The sequence below is a fragment of the Electrophorus electricus genome, chromosome 15, assembly GCF_041902795.1.
Source record: "Electrophorus electricus isolate QZ-2024a chromosome 15, ASM4190279v1, whole genome shotgun sequence".
Lineage (NCBI taxonomy): Eukaryota > Metazoa > Chordata > Actinopteri > Gymnotiformes > Gymnotidae > Electrophorus > Electrophorus electricus.
Genome location: NC_137511.1, coordinates 12,362,501 through 12,386,393, shown reverse-complemented (window position 1 = coordinate 12,386,393; position 23,893 = coordinate 12,362,501). Strand labels below are relative to the sequence as shown.

General features: G+C 49.5%; 1 protein-coding gene across 6 annotated transcripts in view; it reads left to right on the top strand.

Moving 5' to 3' along the window:
* Positions 1–23,893, top strand: part of thrab (thyroid hormone receptor alpha b) — a 105,928-nt gene that overhangs the window by 68,171 nt on the left and 13,864 nt on the right. For 4 of the 6 annotated variants that reach the window (XM_081698319.1, XM_035533775.2, XM_035533776.2 and 1 more), the window contains 7 exons: positions 4,419–4,627; positions 13,954–14,015; positions 17,940–18,040; positions 19,505–19,652; positions 20,137–20,342; positions 22,459–22,605; positions 23,728–23,893. The exon at positions 23,728–23,893 is cut by the window's right edge and continues 93 nt beyond it. In XM_081698319.1, coding sequence (XP_081554445.1) covers positions 4,572–4,627; positions 13,954–14,015; positions 17,940–18,040; positions 19,505–19,652; positions 20,137–20,342; positions 22,459–22,605; positions 23,728–23,893 — 886 coding nt within the window. In that variant the 5' untranslated portion in view covers positions 4,419–4,571. The other 2 variants (XM_081698320.1, XR_014117359.1) reach the window with 2 other exon arrangements.

Genomic DNA, 23,893 nt, shown 5'->3' with positions numbered 1-23,893 from the left:
GTGTGGGGAACATGGACTCTGTGCCCGCCCTGCAGCCTGGGCTACAGTCTCTGTGCCAGCCCTGCAGCCTGGGCTACAGTCTCTGTGCCAGCCCTGCAGCCTGGGGTACAGTCTCTGTGCCCGCCCTGCAGACCGGGGTACAGTCTCGGTGCCCGCCCTGCAGACCGGGGTACAGTCTCGGTGCCAGCCCTGCAGACCGGGGTACAGTCTCGGTGCCAGCCCTGCAGACCGGGGTACAGTCTCGGTGCCAGCCCTGCAGACCGGGGTACAGTCTCGGTGCCAGCCCTGCAGACCGGGGTACAGTCTCTCTACCAATCCGGCAGCCCAGTCAGCCTAGCACAGGGTACAGCTAACATAGTCATACATAGGCTTGCTATAATTAGACTATAATTTTGATTTGGTCTACAGTGATTAAAAAAAAATGTAGAGAAAGGAAGGTGGAATTTAGAGAGGCCTTTCACTTGCTGCATGCTGAAAGAGCAGGGAGCAGGACTCCGTTTCCCAGCATGCCCTGCTCCATGGCTCTTTTTCCGCCATGCGCTTTACTGCACCAAGTGTTTTGACCTTCGTGCGACTTAGCTCCCCCACAGCCCGCCTCTGTCTGCCTGCTGCATTCCTCACGTCTCCTCCCATACCTAGTCCCTCCCCCTGGACTGCACAGGCCCTCGCCGAACGCCCCACCACACACACGCACACATGTGCGCGTGTGCACACAGCCACAACACAAAAAGAAAGCACAGGCTGAAAGCAGACAGTGATGGCGGCTCGGACTCAGACGTGGAGGAGCGGAATGCGCCGATCACGATCACGTAACATTGGGCCACTATCCTAGCGAGGCCGAGCGTGTCGGTGGCGGGGCATCCGGGCAGGTCGGGGACGGGCTGGCGCACAATCTCCTGGGAAGAGGCAGCGCTGGCTCTCCTCGGGTGAGACAGATTAGCGCCTAATAATAACCCTGCGATATTAATCAGGTCTGCGGTGTTGTCTTTTAGCAGCCAGGCTACATACACCAGGCACATCTGTCTGACGGCTCTGCCTAATGCGTGGGGGGGGGCGGAGGTGGGGGCAGCGTGGGGGGAGGTGGGGGCGGGGGGGGGGGGTTATTTCCGAGGAGCTTGTATGGATAAGGTAAGCTGTCATAATGCCTGACCTTTGGAGGCCGTCTGGTGCTCAACAGAGTGAGGGAGCTATCCGAGGTATGATGGGGTATGGGTGGAGGGTGGATGGCACACTGAGGCGTGGAGCAGAGGACACACCGAAGGGTTTCTCCTTTTTAAAGCTGGTAAACGTTTTGCCCTTATTTAGTTTCACTGTGTTGTTCTGGAGAAGCTGGCATTAACACAATGCCCCACGTATGAAGGTAGAATACTGGAAATATCTCTGTGGTTATTTGTTTCAGCAGACGAAATCGAAGCACTCGCTGCAATTCTGCCCCTCCCAGTGTGGGAGGGCTGCTTTTCTAGCCCCACCCACTCCGATCGCCCCTCCCCTGCCCTGCCCTGCCCTGCCCTCCCTTTGGGGCGCATCTTTGCAGCATCGTTCATCTCGAGTCAGATTTCTAGCCTGTTCGTGGTGACCTCAGCCCCACCAGCAGGGCTGAAGTCCGTGTTTTCGCTCGCTGAACGTAAGCCCGCACCGCAGCTCCAGTCTCACATCTCGTTTTTTTTTTTACTCTTCCGGAAAGGGATCTTTTTTTTTTTTTTTTTTTTTTTTGGCCATCATTCTTCCCTTTTAGAGGGAGGTTCAGGGATGAGGAGGACGCCGACAGTCGGGGAGCCTAATTAGCAGAATTGGCGCCGCAGTCTGCCGGTGACGTCCCTGCTCCGCGCCGCCACGGCAGAGAGTGCAGGAGGGGCCCTGGGGTGGAATGCCGGAGTCCACCATTTCCAGAACGACTAAAAACTTTGGGCAGGTGGCCGGAGGCGGCAGGCCCTGTCGCACCGTGGAGGCGGAGCGCTGACTCAGCCGCACCTGCCGCGTCATCCCTGCTGGCTTTGCTCCCGCCGTCCGCGCAGGTGCCCGTGCTGCTTTTGCTGGCATCCATGTCGGGTCTTTGCCGCAGCCCTGATTTATTGCTGCGTCCCCACGTTTCGCCCCTGCAGCAGAACAGCCTCTCAGCTGCAGTCCCAGCACCTGAAAATGCCTTTCTGTCTTTTTTTTTTTTTCCTCTTACTCCATCTCTCTCTCTCTCTCTCTCTCTCTCTCTCTCTCTCCGTCCTCCGCTCCTCGCTGCAGCTCCTGAACAGGAGCCCCAGGCTATAAAGCTCCTTTTAAAGCTCCTGAATGTTTGATGGTGAGAAGCTTTATGGGCTTGACTGGGGCCCGGGCGGGGGGGGGGCAGGAGGTGGGAGCTGCCAAGCACGGCCACATGTGCGCTCAGCCCTGCTATCGTACTGGTGTCGGTGGTGGGGAGACGCAGTGCGCGTGCACACTGTGCGTGTGTGCGTGCGTGTGTGTGTGTGTGTGTGTGTGTGTGTGTGGGGCACGTTTATTAAAAAAAACAAAAACCAAAAACAACAACAAAACAACTCCTCTCCGCTTGGGATGCGGCGTGTGATGCGGCTGTCAGCATGACTAAGAGGTTTCTCTGCCCTGCTCTTACACTTCTCCATCCACTCACCCGCCTCTCCTGCATTCATCGCTCCGAACAAATTGCTTTCAACATCGACAAGTCACTGCAAGAGGCTACTGTGTACTCATACACTCTCTCTCTCTCGTATGAGCTAGACAGACAGCAGAGCTGATGAAGCGGTGTGCTTAGCCAGAGCTGGTGTGGGCTCGCCAGCGTCATGAAAGGCGAGAGGCTTGGTGAACGCGTCATGCTCGCTTCAAAGCCGCTAGCTCGCACCGCACCGGCGTCTCACTGCTTTGCCGTGCCCTTGAAGCGCAGGGTGTGCGTGCGCCTCTGCTCAGAATGCATAATGTTGGACCAGCTGGGTGCTTGGCTCAATTTTGTGTGCATATCACTAACAGTGCAAATACATATACACACAGCTCTCTTTTCCAACAAGACTGGGTTTTAAGCCCCAGCGCAAATATCTTGGCCAAATAGTCTCTTTCCCACACACACACACACACACACACACACACACACACGCACATATATGTATGTGTACACACAGGCAGAGGGAATTTGGGAAGTTACTCATGCCTTTGCTTGTACTTAGTGCTGCTCACATCATAAGAGGTTCACAGCTGTTAAACTCTTATGCCCACACATCCAGCAGCTCTTACAGGTGAGATCTTGCCCCTGAGGAGAAGGCCGAGACCGCATTATGCTCGTTTGTGTCAGGTGTGCGCTAGTGTTCACCAAATCTGGATTTAGCTTATGTGTAGCTTTGACCTGCTATAGGCCCAATTTGAGTCATTCGTGTTACACAACCAGATTCCTGTGTCTGCTTGTAGGCAAGACTCTCCATCATGTTGTATAGCTGTGTGTGTGGGTGGGTGGGTGCGGCTCAGCCAGCACTGGGGACAGACTTAACACCTCAGCAGCACGGAGCTTTAGCATCCTGCGGCGTATACGTAGCGTGTAGCCACGTAGCGACGGTCTATAGCCCAAGAGGATGTGGGGGAAAGGGGGACTTCTCTCATGTCTTCTGGGGGCGCTGGCTGGACAGAGGGAGTGTAGCACGGTGATGGGACCAGGAGAGGCCGCCATGCATTCCTGCAGAGAATGCCGTGCTTGGCTAATGCCGGGGATCCCCAGCCACGGTCCTCGGCTCAAGCAAGGCTGCTTCTCTGGGGCTGTGGTCTGGCGTGGACTGTGATGACTTCCACGTGTGGAGGAGGAGCAGAGGACCCAGGCGCTGGGGTTGCGCCTTTAGCCAGCCTTGTCTTTCAGCCAAGGCTGCTGACAAGAGCCTGAACCCCCGAGCCAGATGACGACCTGCTCCCTGCCTAACGCAGGCAGGAACTGAGACCAGAGGTACAGGTGCAGCTTAGGAAATGCAGCTAGGCCAACTGGAGTTTTAATTACCACTCCAGATTCCATTCTTTCCCAGGAACAAAGCTCTCAGAGAGAGCAGCGGTGCGAGCAGTTCGGTCCTCCGTGTCGACGCTCTCCGTGCGTTTGTACGTCGGGCAGCTTGACTCCCCGGGCGCTCAGCGCTCGGGTCTCGTGCTGCGTTTGAGGTTCCTTCTTTCCTCCTTCTACTCTTCCACGTGTGAAATTTGAACATCAAATTGATTAGTTGCTTGGTTTCTTGGAGTTGTAACAAAGTTATACGTGTTTTATTTTGTGGCAAAATCAAGATTGCATACAATGCACAAGATAATCTACTGCTTTTTCACAAAACGTCTTGGAATGCTCCCGGGCCCCTGTGCCAGCTGCGCGCATGTGTCTGACCGCTGTCGCCTTCGCTTGTTACGGGCCGGCAGCTTTGGAGTTTACACGGCTGTCGATTCTTTTGTTCCAGGCCTTGTCACGGTCGGAACGCGTGCTGGGATTGGTCAGCTCCATAGAGCCCTGGGATCCCCATGTGACTCATCCACGCGAATGACAAGCATTCATCCACGGGTGGGGCCTGCCTCAGTCTCACATGATTGGCTGCTGGATGGAATTAAGGTGAATGGAACACATGCCCAAGGAGCAGGACCCTAACCTGTCAGAGGGAGACGAGAAACGGTGAGTCCCGCCACTCCACAGATCATGGCTTGGTTTTGGGTGCAGAGGCCTCTAGAGGCGCTGGGCTGTATCTGGAGAGTGCATAAGTCACTGCATAATTCATTCTATCTGTGTTTGTCCTCTTGTTTGCTGTTGAGTGTGTGTGTGAGAGAGAGAGAGAGAGAGAGAGAGAGAGAGAGAGAGAGAGTGTATGTCACTCAGAGTTTTGCTTCAGCATGTACTCTGGCCACATGCATGGGAAAGCACGCATGCACACACATGCATGACCTTTTCATAAAGCCTTGAACCTGCAGAAGAGGAGCTGAAACTCTGGGCAGTGGGGTTTTTGCCCAAGAACAGCACACACTCACTGACGCGCACACACACACACACACACACACACACACACACACACACACACACACCTCAGTGTGCAGGCTCTTTGTGTGTGCAAGACAGCAGACTGTCCCTTGTGTTCTAAACCCACAGCAGTGTCTTTGCCAGTCAGTCATACACACCCATTCGGTGTATGCCCTGCGCACTCACACTTGTGTGTGCACATATTTGTGTGTGTGCACGCTACAGAGAGAGCAATGTATCTTTGCGCAATTTCTTTACTTTAATTGTTTTTGCTCCTCTACAGATATCATTCTCTCTCTCTCTCTCTCTCTCTCTCTCTCTCTCTCACTCACTCTCTCTCCCCCCCCCCCTCTCTCTCACTGTCTCTTTTTTTATTTTCAGCGTAGCTTTAGTGTATCGGGTACAGTTTTGCCAAAGCAATTAGTTTCGGAGCAAAACATGATGATGATGGTGGTAACAAAACAATAACATTTCACAAAATACAATAAATTATGATAAACTAGATAAAGCAACATAAGTGATAATACCAGTGAATATACTAGAGTGGAGTGTGTGTGTGTGTGTGACCTCCGTGTCCTCTTCGTCCTTGCACCTCCCTCTGTGTCATCTGTTTCACCCTGAGCTGCAGCTCGTCCAGCTCACCACAGCCCAGATGTTGGCTTCTGTTCAAGCACACTCACCCTGCCATAGTCCATAATACACACGTAGATACCGTCACCCAACACACACACACACACACTGTCCCCACTACACACCCCATTCCTACTCCTCGTACCGTGGCACTACAGTTTTGAATTGGCTAATAGGAATCTGTCTCATTATGCCCAGTGCTGACTGCAGAGACGTTGCTAGTGGCGTGTGTGTGTGTGATATTGGAGGAAACCATCCTGACTGAGTTTGAAACATGAGCCAAGCAGTACGTGAGCCAGTGGCTGCAGCCGAGACAGCAGGTCACTTTGTCGTTCGTGAAGAGATGGCTTCAGTAACACCTGAACTCACTGAGACAGAGGAGGACGTGGATTATGGAGATATTTCATCTTAACAGAGGGCAAAAAAAGGCAAGGCCCTAAACACAGCTCCACGTTGGAGGAGACGTCAGGCATCTGTTGGACGAGCACCCCAACCTTTCCAAGGAATTCCGAGGCCGACAGGTGATGGTTGACTAGTTCACTTCCTTGTTATGTCTGTGTAAGAAAGACCTGATCAAAAAGCCTCTCTGCAGCAGTGATATAAGCTGTTCATGCATAGCCTACGCATCTGTGCAACGCTGAACGTGTCATTCTTAGCCTTGCTTGGAGGGGATTAAATTTCCATGGAGTGCTGAGGTAGTTTCTTCTTTTACCGGTGATCCATTGTAGGTGTATTGTCGTCCAGATCCGCCGTGTCTGTATTTGTCTCCTTCCTCTCCTGAGAAAATTACAGGCTGAATTGCCTTCTGTTCCTCAGCTGACTTGGTGCTCGTCATATCCGCATACAAATATCATCGATTTTCCAGGCAGATGTCGCCTCGAGTTTGGGCAAAAATCCTTTACCTGCTTCTATTAGCAGTATTTACTGTGTTTACTCTGGTGCGTCCACCAGAGACCGTTCCCAAGCACCAAATGAAAAACGTAATGCTTGTGAAGGGTCACTGAACCATTTACAGGTCCGGAGGCTAAATCTTATACTCTGTACCCTGTACAGTCCATTGAGGGCTGTGTGCTTGTGTATGCCTGTATGCTTTAGGTGTGTCTAGGTGTAATTAGAAATCAGAATTGTGATATTCAGATAGTCTGAGGTTATGATTATTCTTTGCAATTTATTAAAGGTGTCCTTAGAACACAATAAAAATTTTGTTCGAGAGCTCATTTGCGCATTTCAGCCTCCTGAGTATCGCAAAAGCCATTGTTAGCTCATCGTCGGAGTGTAAATGAGCAAAAGCGACACGAAACCCGAACACCGAGAAGAGCGAGATTGATTAGGGGCAACCCTAAAATCAGGGTCTGTAGAACGGTCCCGGGTCGGAACCGCAAGAAATGGCAGACGTGACGAAGTAAACAAAACGGGGCGAACAAGCAGGCAAGCAACAATGAGCAGAGACGAGACGTGGCCAATACTCGGTTCACACACACAACTACACAGGTACAGACGACGAGGAAGAGACACAACTAATGAGGGGCGGAGACTAGAAACGAAATGAGGAATTAAACCAGGAAACAAAACAAAGACACAAGGGTGGTTGCTAAGGAGACAGAGACACAAAGGAGTGGCCAAACGTGACACAGGGGATAATGTACAGTTCTAGTTTAAATGCTTTGGATCCTCCATGCAATGCTGTGAGTTTAAAATAGTCTGACGTATCTAATTGGGTTTAGAATGTTGATTAGGTTGCACAATGCGATCTTGCTCAGAGGGGACATTGGCCTTATGTTAGTTTTTGGTTGACACTTGCTGGAATTTTGACAATTGTAATATAACATCCTGAAATACTGCCAGTCTCCTTTTTTTTTTGCATTATCTGCATTGGAAGATTCACTTCAGCTGACTGCTGGTCATATTTTGAAACACAGTGTGCTCTCAGAGTTGACAAGCAGTACCTTAGCCTGTTTTGTTTATATATGAATACATTATGTGAGAGAGAGAGAGAGAGAGAGAGAGAGAGAGAGAGAGAGAGTGAGAGCGTGAGTTTGGCACCATGTTGGGCATCCTCTTTATCCTGTAGTTCTGCTCTAAGGTCTGACCAGGGAGCAGTTTTCAGCAGGGCCAGGTTCCCCACACCTGCATGGTCACGGTATCCCCAGAAAAAAAAACACCTTAGTGCTGGTGAAGATGATGGAGGCATTTTTGCTGAATGTACATTCAAGTGACTGAATGTCGATCTGAGGTGTCGCTGCAACCTATGATCTTACATAGCACTTTTTAAATAGAATACAACAGGAATACATTTGCAAGATTATTTTGTTGTCTCCACGTTACAATAATTTAGATTTAGGTTTGTAAACAGCGGTAGCTCTCACCCTTCAAGGAAATGCCGAAAGCATCGTGGCTGAGGTTCATCACTAGTGTTTAACCAGAGCAAGTCCAAAACCAGACACTACCTCAGAATGTGATACCGCAGTCTCTTCATACGTGTGCATGCTGTATGAATGCATGGCCTCATATGACCTGTGCCCATTTTATGAATGCGTGACCTCGCATGACCCATGCATGTCATATGAATGCATGACCTCGCGTGACCCGTGCATGTCATATGAATGCATCTCGCTGCACCACCCACAGACACACCTGGGTCATTCATGGTCCGTGTCAATGATATTGTAATGTCAGGAACTTGAAACGGGTACCATGCATACGCAATGACTAAATATTATTTTGTAAACCTGGTTAGCTCCGGATAACAGCACTTGAGAGTTTGAAAATAAGCTTATTTTACGACTTTATTCCTTTTGCCCTTGTAGGAGCACGCTGTGTCTGCTAAAGTGATGTATGTGACCAGGTGCTCTCCCCCTGTGGCGATGGTTCTAGATCAGTCGTGTACAGAGCACTAATACAGCACTATATGCTTACGTCCCTGGTTCCTAGTAATAGCATCAAATATAGCAAGTGCAGATGTGCATTTGGCTCCTGTCTTCCTGCTAATGCTGCATCTGCTAGCCATTGTGTTCTGCAGTTTAAGCTCCACTTACAATGTCACGCCACTTCTGAGGACTTGAATCCTCCCATGAAGCTTGGCCGTTAGGTGCCCGTAGGCACTCGGTGGTGGTAGCAAGTGACAGCTGAGATTCATGATTCCACATAGAGTGATTTTCACTGCAGCAGTCGGTGGTTGTTGCCTCCATGACTTGTAAGTGACCTGTTTGTCTGAAGCCACTGGAGACCTCTGATCTGTCTTTGAAGTTCTGTCCAACACCACGTGTGGAGAAAAAGCGTTTATTGGCTTCAGCTGACGACCGAAAGTGAAATGGATCAGATTACAGCGAAGTGAAAGACTCGTTTGAGATGGGTATACGTGAAGAGTCTGCTTGGTAGCGAGAGGGGAGAGTGCATCTGTGTTTTCTCTCTCCTGCGATGCCGCTGGGATTGACTTCTCTGGCGTGGGAGAGAGGTTTCTGCTGCCGTAGTTCTGCATGTGGACAGGCTGAGGGAACCAGAGCTGATGTGGGTTATACGGCTACAGCATAACGCTGTGTTCTCGCAATAGCCAATTTTCTGTGAGGATTCAGAAATGAAGAAATTTCTGAGCACAAAGAAATAATGTTTAATGTCCAGAACATCACACATCAGACCATATATAGTCTTTATATTATCTAATTGGCAGAAGTATCATACCAAATCGAAGGAAACGTTGCTTTATATACTTTCCCAAAGAAAATGATTCTGTTTGGGATGGCAGCTTCCTATTTAAACTTCTTCAAAATGGAATATGTGGGCAAACATTTAAAGTCAATATATTCAAAAGAGCAAATGTGTGGTCATCAGAAAATACAGAACAGATTTCTTCTAGAGTCATGGAGTGATGCAGGGATGTAGTTTAAGTCCTACACTATTTAACATCTGCACGCATGACCTAGCAGCAGGACTGGACCAATCCCACATGCCAGGCCAAACTTTACATGACTCTGGAATCACGTGCTTGCTCTGTGCTGACGACCTCGTGCTAAAGTCACTCACTGAACAAGGTTTCCAGCAAAGCCTGTCACTCCTACAGCAGTACTGCCAGTGTCTCAGCAAGACAAGAATCATGACTTTCCAGAACAGATCCAGATCTCAGGAAAAGAGATATCAGTTTACCTACAGAGGACAAATGTTAAAACACAACACAAGCTATACTTACCTGGGTACTGAAATGAACTCTTTGGGGAGTTTCGGTTGGGTCTTTACCCCCACAAATGCACATACAACACAGAGCAGAACTGGGTCTTTACCCCCTACACATGCACATACAACATAGCAATAAAATACTGAATATCATTCCATTTAGATGAAGCACATTCAATAAAGTACAAAAATGATCTAAAAGAGCAAGACAAACTAAAATGCTACTGATCCTTAAAATATACCATCAGTCTGGCGCATTATCTAAATATGAAACATGCACATGAAAGGAACGCACCAACAAAATCTAGAATGAAGTGACCACAGCCTGGAAGTGGAAAGAGGCGGATCTATAACATACCGCATCTACAGCATAAAAAACAAGAGGACAGACTGTGTAGGCAGTGTGATTGAATGGAAATAGAAGATACAGCTGCATTGTTTTGCCTAAAATATAAATTAATAAGAGAAAAAAATCTGAACATTAACAATTTGTTCAGTTCACTTTGAGGCTGATGAACGTGCGGAGACAATCAGCACGTGTGTCTCAGCGCTGCAGCATTTAACAAAGCAGATTAAAAACACTTCCTTTCTAAGATACTTTTATACACACAGCGCTAGTCTGCTTTTCTGTTGGTTTATTCGTTTATTTATTTATTTTCTTAAATTATTATTTTTTTTTTTACACAAATTTGAAGCAACAAAGCAACGTTTGCTTTGGAAAACTGTTTCATCAAAGTTAATAAAAGGAAATGGACTGATGGTGAGCATGTTGTGTAGAACACGGCGTGTAGAACCGTGTGTGTGGTGTTACACACCTCTCTGCAACCCAGCTACCGCATTATCACATTCTCTCTTTCTGTTCCTCTCCATCTCTTTCTCCTCTCTTTCTCTCTATCCTTCCCTTACTCTCTCTCTCTCTCCCCCTCTCCCCTCCAGCTCTTACTCTCAGTAGAGACAAAGCACATTAGATCTTTAAAGGTGCCAGTACATATTTAGATCGCTGCTAAAATAAGCGTCTCCTTATAAAATCATGAGTGTGTGAGTGTGGGTGTGTGTATGTGTAGGTGTGTGTGTGTAGGTGTGTGTGTGAGTGAGTGAGTGTAGGTGTGTGAGTGTGTGTGAGTGTAGGTGTGTGAGTGTGTAGGGGTGTGTGTGTGTGTGTGTGTGTGTAGGGGGGTGTGTGTGTGTGTGTGTGTGTGAGTGTAGGTCGGTGAGTGAGTGTGTGTGCGCGCAGCACATCAGTACAGGCAAGGCAAAGGCGAGCACGCAGCGAGAGATTAAGGAGGAGGAACGTGAGGAAGAAGCGACTCTGCTCCCCGCCGCACACTGCCACATCTGTCAGCACACACTGCTGTCGCTCATAGCGAATCAATCGTGTCCCTAAAAAAGCCCACGCCGCGCGCCAGCTGCTTTAGTACGGGATTCTTCGGGATCTTTGCGTTTATTATCCGTGGTCTGTTTTATGCCGTTTCCCCTGACACCGGTGTTGTTTGTCAAAATGTAGCATTAACTCTGCTGAGCAGATGTACAAGGGCTGCAGCTCCCGTTTAATCACGTCTGTAGCTCCGTCCCGTGCGGCGACAGACCCTCCTTCAGCCTGACTGAGGAAGAGGAGCCGGCTGGCGGAGGCTGTGTTTATTCCTGCCACGTGTGCCGTCTCCTGCCCATCTCGCCGTCTCCCGAATATTTCACTGCACCAGGATTACTAGAGCAAAGCGCAAGAGAGAGAAGGAGAGAAGGATTCTTAGAAGGCAGCAGCTGAGTCACAGGGTAGCGTAAGAGTTTACACACAGAGGAAGACAGAGCATATGATGACAGTCAGCCAGTCACAGGAAGCACTGATAGTTGGTGGCACAGTGTTTGACCCTCCCCCTCATAGTTTTGGAGTCAGAGAGTGAGAACCAGGGGGGTGCACATATGCAAGTGCAGTGTGTGCGCATGCGTGTGTACGCACATGCGTACCGTTAGCAGGTGTGCCTGTGTGACTGCTTGCTGCGAGCTCAGTGGATGTGAGTCGCTGCGAGGTGAAGTTTGCTCAAACAGCCATGTCAGGCCCCAACACAGATTTCTGCTTCAGCCATGCACATTCTACCGTCTCACTCTGTTATCAGGTAAGACTTGCAACACACACACACACACGGACATGCACACGTACACGCCCACATACACCTTCCACGGATCTGTGGGTTGGGTGCTCCTTGGCTGGGCAGCATTGCGGTACTCCACGTGTCTGAGAGCTTGTAATGCTTTTCCACCGTGGTGCTGCTGACTCAAATGAGCAAAAGAACTCTTTGAAGTTGTTGGGTTGTTCTGTGAGAAGGCATCTGTGTGTGAGTGGGGGCGCCACCAAACATCAAGGTGATCTCTGAACATTTCATCTAGCCGAGAAAGCTGTGGGAAGGACGACTACTTAAATCATTCAATCTGGGACACACTCGGAATCTTTTTTATTTCCACTCCACTCAGCCAGAATGAATCTTGTACCCAGATTTGTGGACAGAGTGCTGGTGAGATACGTGTGCTTGCAGAGTGGGAGTTGCACATGCTCTGGGAAGCTGACCTGTGAAGGGAGCGCTATGCCAATTACGAATTAACATAGCTCCTCTATTTGGGTGTGAAATCATTGATGTATTCTGGGAATTAAAGGGCAGACATGCTATAGATATATATCTGTGTGTGTGTGTGTGTGTGTGTGTGTGTGTGTGTGTATATATATATATATATATATATATATATATATATATATATATATATATATATATATATATTACTATAACTTACTATAAAACTACAACCTGTATATATAAAAAAAATTGTAACGACACAGGATGTTTTAGACAGAGGTCCTTCATCAACTGTCCAAATGAATTGCTTATATTTAGATTGGCTGTAGTCTATATATGTCCGTGTCTATTAATCTGATATTCATTTATTCATGTGCCTAGCCAAGCATCCTTTGAGGTCTGTAGTTAATCAATCAGAATAGAACAACACAAAGTATCTTTCATTTTTCATTTTTATTGTTCTCTCTCTCTGCTTCTCTTTCAGTGTTGCTCCATCTCTTCTGCAGTCGTTTAAATGTGGCACACTAACAAAGTGCTTTGTCTTTGAGGAAGATAAACTCCTGTTTTTAAACTACTGTTGATATTCTGCAGTATTTGAAGCCTTTCCCCATGTTAGGGACTGTCCTTCATGATGCCTGTTTAAAATGGGAAATCCACCTTTATGCTGTCTGACTCTGACTGGCTAGAAGTCCCGACAGAGCAGCTTCTGCTGAAGCCTTGGCTCGGGACTTCTGGAAGGTTAGAAGGTTAGGCTGGAAGATGATTGACAGGTATATCAGTGAAGCTACATTCAACAGTGAATCAGAGACATTCTGCTGGAGGTGACGGGGATCTAGAGGGACATGGGAGACGGAGACCTTCAGAGGACCAAGCAGCTTTGACATTCCTTTCACATACGCATGTAGACTGTTGTATGAGATATGGATGCTTTTCCAGTACAGGTTTGATGAAACATTGGAATGAAATCTGCAGTTTAGTCAACTAAGACCAGAGGTACACTCAGCTGCAGCCATTTGTGTGGTTTAGCTATGCCTGTGTGAAGAAAAGTGGCATTTTGTGGGTGTGAGTGTGTGGGTGTGTGGATGTGGGTGTGTGTGCAAGCACTTGTTTTGGTGTGTGTCCTTGCGGTCGTGTGTGTGTGTGTGTGTGTGTGTGTGTGTGTGTGTGTGTGTGTGTGCTTTTCAAGGTTAGGCAATGCATGCATCTTGTTTTTATCATCCCTTGCAGTTAGATGAGAGACTGTATTAAATTCAGCCAAGATTCAATAAGACGCGGAGAGCCAGGACTCTGCTTCAAAGGCACATCACTCTGATGGCACTGGGGCGGGGCGTGCACCAGGCGCCTGGCATTTGGGCAGAGCCGTCTTGGGTAATCCTCTCCCAGTGGAGGGAGAGCGGCGGGCTGGGCACCCGGGCCCCTGGGGCCAACACTGCTCTCGACTGCGGTGGTGGAGCCGGTGTGCTGAGGGGACAGGACAGGAAGGTTCAGACCTGAGCTGCATGAATTATGCACCACCGTTTGAGCCTTAAAGTCCTTGTGCGCTCTCAAACTGCTGTATTTATGTCATTTTCTCTCTCTCTCTCTCTCTCTCTCTCTCTTTCTCTCTCTCCCTTTCCCTCTCTGTAGGTGGCTCGATGGCCCGAAAAGGAAGAGGAAGAACAGTCAGTGTTCGGTGAAGAGCATGTCTGGTAAGAGCACCCCCCGCCCCCACATGCCATAATGGTCAGGGGTGCGCTAAACGTCGCGTTCTCGTCCTGCACGTCGCCTTTCACGCTGCGCTTCCCCGATGGGCTCACAGGAAATCCAGCTGAGAGGGTTGTGACCGGCTCCCAGAAGCCCCCTCAACCTCCACCCGCCCCTCTGCCTCTCGGCAGGCGGAGGGTGAGCGCACGCGCGGGGGCCGTAGCCGCGGATCACTCCCGCCTCTGTCTTTCTGCTCTCGGGCTGATATTTATCGCCCGCACTCGGGAGGAGTAGGAACCTACATCACATCTGTCATCTGCGCGAATAAATCCCTCTCCGTTTCTCTCCCTCTGCACGGCAGAATGCATGACACGAGAGAGGGAACGAGAGAGAGAGCGAGAGCGAGCGAATGAGGGGCGGAACGGGGTGAGAAGGATAGAGAGAGGGTGAGAGGGTAAAGGAGAGTTCTGCAGAATTCCGCATTCTCTCAGCAGGTCGTCAAGCTCCTGCCTGGGTCATATGTTAAACACATCAGTGGGAGAAGGTGCATGTGCGTGTGTGTGGGGGTGCACTTGTGTGTGCCTGTGTGATGTGTATGGGGGATGTGTGTGCATGCACATGGGCATGAAAGGAGGAATTATAAGGCATCGCTTCCTGGCCTTGTTTGCGCGCGCGTGTGTTTCTCTTCTGATCATTTGAATATATATAACGCTCCCTGTAATTAACCGTGCAGAGTCTGTTGGCATGTGCGCAGACCTGCGTGGTCATGCTTTGGCTACACCTCGTTACAGTGATGTTGCAGGATTGGGGAGTGACAGCACAGTGATGGCAGCTCTTTTTACAGAGCTAATGTCATTACACCCTTCACTGCACCCGTCACTGAATTGGTTTTATTTAAGACGCCTTGCCTGCAGGCGGCCGGTTTACGGCGGTTTCTGTAATAACTTTGCATCGGCAGCTGTCCTACCTGCAGGTATGTTCACTTTATCCACTGACTGATCAGTGGCTTGAAGCCTGCAGAGCAGATGTGCAGGGTTTGAGCCAGGTGGCCACGAGGCAGGTGGGCATGGGGGCAGGTGGGCATGGGGGCAGGTGGGCATGGGGGCAGGTGGGCCAGAGGGCAGGTGGGCCCGGGGCAGGTGGGCCCGGGGCAGGTGGGCACGGGGCCTTTCTTTCCTTATTCTGGCCTGGAAAGGGCCTGTGTGGTATGTGTGAAACAGACCGCACCTCCCTAACTGACTCCATGGAAAGCCTGTGGCATGTGGTTTGTTGTTTGCGTGCTCCAGCTGCCTCAAAGCCTGAGAGAGAGAGAGAAACAGGCTTGTATACTCATTCAGTTCAAATTCAAATAGTTTTATTAGTATAAATTGTAATTAAGAACTGTAGCCAAATGATTCTTATTAATAGTTTGTGTGTAGGTGTGTATTTTAATCTGTATGAAAAAATGAAAAGAAATAAAATCTAATAGATTCATATACAGTATACACTGGAGACACAAATACATATACTTTAATACATGATTGTACACACGTGCGTGTGTGTGTGTGTGTGTGTGTGTGTGTGTGTGTGTGTGTGTGTGTGTGTGTGTGTGTGTGTGTGTGTATACACACACTTTTATATATTGCACATATGTTGTACTCTGCTATATCATAGATGTGGCATACAAATACCTACATATACACACACACACTTTTATATACTGCACATACATTGTCCTCTGCTATATCATAAACGTGGCGCACACACACACACACACACACACACACTAACTTTTATATACTGCACATACATTGTCCTCTGCTATATCATAAACGTGGCGCGCACACACACACACACACACACACACACTAACTTTTATATACTGCACATACATTGTCCTCTGCTATATCATAGATGTGGCGCGCACACACACACACACACACTAACTTTTATATACTGCACATACATTGTCCTCTGCTATATCATAAACGTGGCGCGCACACACACACACACACACACACACACACTAACTTTTATATACTGCACATACGTTGTCCTCTGCTATATCATAAACGTGGCGCACACACACACACACACTAACTTTTATATACTGCACATTCATTGTCCTCTGCTATATCATAAACGTGGCGCACACACACACACACACACACACACACACACACACACACACACACTAACTTTTATATACTGCACATACGTTGTCCTCTGCTATATCATAAACGTGGCGCGCACACACACACACACTAACTTTTATATACTGCACATACGTTGTCCTCTGCTATATCATAGATGTGGCGCACACACACACACACACACACTAACTTTTATATACTGCACATACGTTGTCCTCTGCTATATCATAAACGTGGCGCACACACACACACACACTAACTTTTATATACTGCACATTCATTGTCCTCTGCTATATCATAAACGTGGCGCACACACACACACACACACACACACACACACTAACTTTTATATACTGCACATACGTTGTCCTCTGCTATATCATAAACGTGGCGCACACACACACACACACTAACTTTTATATACTGCACATACGTTGTCCTCTGCTATATCATAGATGTGGCGCGCACACACACACACACACACACACACACACTAACTTTTATATACTGCACATACATTGTCCTCTGCTATATCATAAACGTGGCGCACACACACACACACACACACACACACACTAACTTTTATATACTGCACATACGTTGTCCTCTGCTATATCATAAACGTGGCGCACACACACACACACACTAACTTTTATATACTGCACATACGTTGTCCTCTGCTATATCATAGATGTGGCGCGCACACACACACACACACACACACACTAACTTTTATATACTGCACATACATTGTCCTCTGCTATATCATAGATGTGGCATACACTCACACGCTCACACTCTCACTCTGACACTCACACGCACACAGTGCATCTCTCCATCATCCCTTCTGTCTATCACCATCTTACTCTCAACACCTCACTCTCCCAAACTGATATCCTCTCACCTTCACTGCTTCTCACTTTCTTTGTCTGTCTCTCTCTCTCTCTCTCTCTCTCTCTCTCTCCTTAAGGCCAAAGCTCTCACTAGTTCTCTTTGTATCTTTATAGGCAAACTAACTGTAATAAGGGCAGTAGTGTTGGGAACAGCCCCTCTCTCTCCCTGTCGGAGGAAGGGTCTTTATGGCAGCTGGAGCAGGCTATTTAACGCTACTAACCCTGCAGACTTGTGCTCTCCTTTCATCTGCTAGGCTAGTGCAGGTTCTAGTAGGTAGTTCACTATGGGGCTTGTGGTCTGTAGTAAAAACGTTGCAGTTATTCGCTTTATTGCTTGGAGTGTCTAAGAATGAAATATGTGAAGCCATCACATGTGACAGCTTGCATTCACTATCTGGATTATATGAGCAGAATTATCTTGTGTCTGCATGTTAACCCTCCATGTTCCGTGTGTGTGTGTGTGTGTGTGTGTGTGTGTGTGTGTGTGTGTGTGTGTGCGTGTGTGTGTTTGTGTGCCTGCATTTGTGCGTGTGTGAGAGAGGGAGGGAGTAAGAGAGAGGTAGAGGGAGTGTGTGTGTGTGTGTGTGTGTGTGTGTGTGTGTGTGTGTGTGTGTGTGTGTGTGTGTGTGTGTGTGTGTGTGTGTGTGTGTGTGTGTGTGCGTGCGTGCGCGCGTGTGTGTGTGTTAACTCCCTGTTTGCTGAGCTGAACAGTATGCAGAGTACACACACGTGTACATTCAGCAAAGGAGGGGGAAGGGTGTGTGTGAAGGGAGCTCAGTGAGGCGGCGGGTGAAGGCCGAGGTCTGACCAGGTGCCGTGTTACACACTCTGGGATTTAATTAAGAATGAACAGGCCATACCAATGATTTGTGTGTGTTAACTCCTCCTATCTTCTGTGTTGTAGGGTACATCCCCAGTTATCTAGAGAAGGATGAGCCATGTGTGGTGTGTGGAGACAAGGCCACAGGCTACCACTACCGCTGCATCACCTGTGAGGGTTGCAAGGTGGGCACACACACACACACACACACACACACACACACACACACACCAACACCAACACCCACAGTAGCAAAGGCAGAAGTCAGCAGTCACACCCAGCTGCAATCACACACTCAGAGGCAACAGATAAGAAGCTACAGAAGAGCCATAAAAGTCTCTATCCTCCGCGTTCTCGCTGGTTGGACTTCTGGACAGTCAGCGCTGTAATGCTGTAACACTGACGTGCTACCAGAGCACTGCAGGCCTACCCTCAGCTCCATCACGTCTGACGGGAAGGTAGGCCCCTCCTCCTGCTGCCCTTATCCCAGAAAGGTCATAGCAGACTGCCGTTTAACACCCGTGTGTTTGACCTGGGTCCAAGGTCAGATCCAAAACCACAAGACCAAAAGCATCCATCGTCCATGCAGCCGGTTCCTGTACATTTCTGCACATATCCAAATAAACATGAACTCTGACCTTTCTTTGCGATGTGCAGCTTGGCACTGTGGTGTGAGTACGGTGCTGTGAGGACATGAGGCAAGAGAGCCACCACGTCTGGAATGGGCTCCGACAGCTCGGCTGGCATGGATCTAAACCTGCTCCCATCATGCTGCCCGGGCTCCATCCCGCCTTGCCGAGTCGGGACCCTCCTGCGCTCACGCACACGCTGATCCTGGGTGGGCCCGTGACCGCACGCTGCTCCGGTGTTGGCAGAGCGGCGACATGCTCACCGCACCGTAACCTGTCTTTAAGCCAACTCAAAGACTAAACCCGGGGGGAAGGGTAATTCGCCACGGTGTGTGTCCGGTTCACAAGAGCTGTGGGTACCCGCCACAGCACACGTTAAAGAACCACCGCTCCGCTGTTTGGGCTCAGAATACTGCAGGAGCCTTGCGCGGCGATCGTGGCCTTCGCTGTCCGTGTGGTGAATACCGCGGTGCTTCATTCTGTGCCCTGCTGCTGTTCCGCACTTTCGCTTTAGCTTCAAAGCGATCTGCAAGCCGAAAAGAAGTGTGTCAGTGTGTGTGTGTCAGTGTGTGTGTGTCAGTGTGTGTGTGTCAGTGTGTGTGTGTGTGTGGGCTGTCCAGTGACGGCATCCGTGCAGCTCTGTTATTCTCACACACAGGAAGCAGCCAGAGCTGATGGACTGCAGTCCTCTGATCTTGAATGTCTCTGTCTCTCTCTTCTACCTCCGTCTGATCTCTCTGTATGTGGGGGTTTGTGTATGTGCGTCTGGAGGACAGATTGAGTAACATCGCTCACCCTGTTAATGCCGCTCTCCTCCGACCAGCCTACTGAATGCCAAGAAGCAGATAGAGATCAGGGAAACACATTTATAGATATGAGTTGCTTTTAATAGCAGGTGACACACTGGGACTGAATAAACCTCGCTCTCTCTCTCGCTCTCGCTCTCTCACTCTCACTCTCACTCTCTCTCTCTCTCTCTCTCTCTCTCTCTCTCTCTCTCTCTCTCTCTCTCTCTCTCAGGGTTTTTTCCGGCGCACCATTCAGAAGAACCTGCACCCCTCCTACTCGTGCAAATACGATGGCTGTTGCATCATCGACAAGATCACCCGCAACCAGTGCCAGCTGTGCCGCTTCAGGAAGTGCATCGCCGTGGGCATGGCCATGGACCGTGAGTGACCATACGCGCGCGGCCGCTCCCCCACGCTTCCAGCCACACTCCATCTCCCCTGTCCGTCGCTTCCATGGCTCCACGGGGCTCTGCCCCTCCTCCAGGCCCCGTGGCGTTGCTTTGTTCGCTGCCTTCCATCCCGCGCCTTTGGAGCATGCTGGGTCTCCCTCACTGCCCACTCGATTTGTGATTTGTGGTCTCCGTGGTTTCCGGCTGCTACATTTTTCCTCCCTCCTTCATTTCTTCCTGGTCCACTCTGTTAAGTGTTTTCAGTTATTTGATTTATCGGAGCCTCCTGATGTGTATATATCATCACGCTACTCTTTGTCTCGCTGGCTTCCTTTTTCATTTTTAATTTTTTACTTAAATCTTTTATTCTTTGTTCTCCTCGTTCTGTCGTTCTCCGTTATTCTTTTTCCTTTCTTCCCTTTCTCTCGCTCACCCTCTGCTCTCTCTCGCGCTCTCTCTCTCTCTCTCTCCACAGTGGTATTGGATGAGGCTAAGCGGGTTGCGAAGCGCCGTCTGATCGAGGAGAACCGAGAGAGGAGGAGGAAGGAGGAGATGGTGAAGACGCTGCAGAACCGGCCCGAGCCCACGGGCTCTGAGTGGGAGCTCATCCACATGGTGACGGAGGCGCATCGCCACACCAACGCACAGGGCTCCCACTGGAAACAGAAGCGCAAGTTTTTGGTGAGCGACACAGTCTGTGCATAGGCTGTGTGAAAGAGTGTGTGTGTGTGTGTGTGCGCGTGTGTGCGCGTGTGTGTGCGTGCGTGTGTGTGCGCGTGCGTGCGCGTGTGTGTGCGCGTGTGTGTGCGCGTGCGCGCGCCTGTGTGTGCGCGTGCGCGTGTGCGTGCGTGCGCGTGTGTGCGCGCGTGTGTGTGCGCGTGCGTGTGTGTGTGCGCGTGCGCGCGTGTGTGCGCCCGTGTGTGTGCGTGCGTGTGTGCGCGCGCGTGTGTGTCAGTCACCTGGTGAAGCAGGTGGAGAATGTTGCTAGAAACATGAAGGTCATGGGTTTAATTCCCTGGATGTTCTTGTACTGCCATACTGGTAAACAAGTATGTCTTCTGTACAAGAGCGTTTGCCACATTCCATGAATGTCAGTGTGGGGGTTTTGTATGTCAGTGAGACACACACACACACACACACACACACACACACCCACTTTGTGTGCTCTGACGAAAATTTCAGGAAAGCAAAAAATCTCAGATGTGGGGATATTTGGCATTCATGCGTGTCTTAATGAGGGAGGGGCCTTTTTAAACAGAAAACGGAGTCAGACTATCTGCACATTTTCTTCTTCATAAGAGTAAGTTTACTAACACAGCATTGTTGAGCTACCAATCCACATGGTTGGAAAATCTCCAGAGGAGTGGACGGTGGATCTTTGTTGCTTTTGATTGCTAAATGTATTTAATTGCCTGCTGATGTTTTCTGAGCCGGTCTACACAGCCGGTGTGAGTGTTGGACTACGGGTGTGTGTCTGTGTGTGCGTGCACATATGTGCGTAGCATCTGTCAGTAAGGATTATCCCATTCTAGCTCATTCCAAGGCTATCAACATGAACTCCTCCTCCCATATTGAATAAACCGCATGAAAAATAAAATAGAAACATCAGATACACGCAGTGGGTGGAGGGGTGGGGTTGAGTGACAGACGTGCAGCTACTGTGTAAGCAAAACAATGAAATATGGAGTCACACAAGATCCTTTGCTAGTAACCCTCTGTGGGCTGGGCTTAACCTTTGGCTCCGTCGTCACCGCACTTTCGAACCCGTGCTCCGGTCCGGCCTCAGCGGTACACCGGGCCCAGCTCATCTTAAGCCACAGTAAAGCTCCACTTAAGTTATCCCATTAAAAGATTCAGCGTAGTTTAAGACAGGGTAAAACCCATCTTATCCTAATCCATTGTTAAGGGGGGAACAAAAACCCCTGCGTATCTTAACCTATGGTGAGACCCATATATTAACCCTTTATTAAACCTGAACCTTTGGTAACCCATCTTCGTTTAACCCATTCTAAAACCCATCTTCGTTATATCTCTGTTATGACCCGTGCTCCTATGGAGGTGTCAAAGTGCACGAGGGGCCCCTGTGAATGTGTACCACTGTGCGAGTGCTAGTTGGCGCTGTAGGCAGCACACTGCTATTATTGTGGCTGTTAGCCGTGAGGTGAAGAGGGTGTTGAACTGGAGGTACGGCTACCACACCTAAGACTCTAACAACAATAGCGGGCCTTGAGGAAGACTCCGGTGCTCCTGTCTCTGGATCGCTCTCTTCCACTGTCCCAGCGGACACAGATCGCTAGCCTACTCAATCTCTGACACGTTCTTCCTTCCTCCCGGGCCCCTTCCGCTCTCCCCATCCCATGTCTTCTCCCTCTCATCCCTGAGGCCTTCTGGAACGGTACGTACCACTGTGGGGGGGTTTACGGACCAGACGGCAGCGGCTGTGGAGCTGTCTGTAAGTGCGCAGAAGTCAGCCTCCAGCCTGACGCGCGTGGACGCGCGCTGTTCTGAGCACCGCGTCCTGCTTGTCCATAGCCAGTGCTGCCACGTTGAACGCGCTGAGGCCAAACCACCCCACCACCCCCACACCGCCCTTCTGTTTCTTTTCCTCTAACATGACAGGCGACAGGGTGACTTCGCTGCCCGTGTGTCGCGCCACGCTCCCCAGAGCACGAGGCCGTTACCCAGCCACAGCTTCCACCGTGCTTTTCCGTTCCCATCAGCTCTGGTTAGATGATATCTGGTTCCCCTGGATGTCTAAACGTGTCTCTAACCACCCACCTCTGTGTGCTGGTCCAAGCCCGAGGACATCGGCCAGTCGCCGGTGGCTCCCACGTCGGATGGGGACAAAGTGGACCTGGAGGCCTTCAGCGAGTTCACCAAGATCATCACGCCTGCCATCACACGTGTTGTTGACTTTGCCAAAAAACTGCCCATGTTTTCCGAGGTGAGTTCCCACTGCGCATGGGTGTGTGTGTGTGTTTGTGGGTGCACGTCTGCCACAGCCTGCTAATTCTAGTATGCATCTGTGTGCTTGTTCTTGTCTGTGTGTGCGCGCGCGTATGCATGCGTGCTCGTTGTAGCGTGCGCGCGATTTGTCGGCCCTGTATTCGTGTCTTGCTCGCGTCTTTTTGTGTCTGCATACCTGGAGGCATGGCTGAGTCATTCTGATCAGTACTCCAGGCGTTTGTGTGTTGTGGTAAGGGGCTTGGTTTCGTGGGTCTTTGCCTGAGTGTGTGTTTTCTGCTGCCTAATTAGCTTTTGTTATGTGGCTTGTCGGTGGTGTAATAACTTTATTACCCAGTCTCACTTTCCCAGAAGCATTGTGGCACTCACTTGTATGAACCTCTGTGGCCGTTTTCCCCTGCTTAGCTGATTGGGGAAAGAGATAATGACAGCGTGGTGGTCTGGGGGCGTGTGTTGGAGTGTGGCGGGGGGGGGGGGGGGGGGGGTGTTGATGTACGTGTGTGTTGACTGAATTCATGAGTGAAAGCATGTGTTGCTTTGGATCAGTGAAGCGTCTTGGACTGTGTGTGTGCACAACGATGTCAAAAGCGCTATATTAGTCACCACAATGAGACAAACTGTCTATATTTAGCATGCAGCAGTTCTGCTTAAAGCATGAGTGTGTGTGTGTTTCGCCTGGTAGACTACACATCCCACCTATGGCAGGCTCTTTGTTAGTGTCTGCACACTGAATGTACACAGTTCTCCAGCTGCCATTCCACTGCACACTGTCTCTGACCAGAGACCAGCGTCTTATTTCATACCAAACTGACTCATTTTATCATATGCATGTTAAAGCTATGTGGCTTGGTCTTGAAATCACTGTTTTTATATATATCTATAAGCTGTGCACTTCGCTTTCTTTCTCTTTCCCTCTCTCTTTCTATCTCTCACATATATATATATATATATACACACACACACACACATATATTCAGATTCATTAATTTGGCGTTTTAGGTCTACGTGTGTTGTTCGTTTAATAATAATACTATAATAATATGCTAATGGCAAAACTAAAGACAGATGTAATGTGGGTGTGTGTGTGTGTGTGTGTGTGTAGCTGCCTTGCGAGGATCAGATCATCTTGCTGAAAGGTTGCTGTATGGAGATCATGTCTTTGCGTGCCGCTGTACGCTACGACCCTGAGAGTGAGACTCTGACCCTGAGCGGTGAGATGGCGGTCAAACGTGAGCAGCTGAAGAACGGAGGCCTGGGAGTGGTGTCAG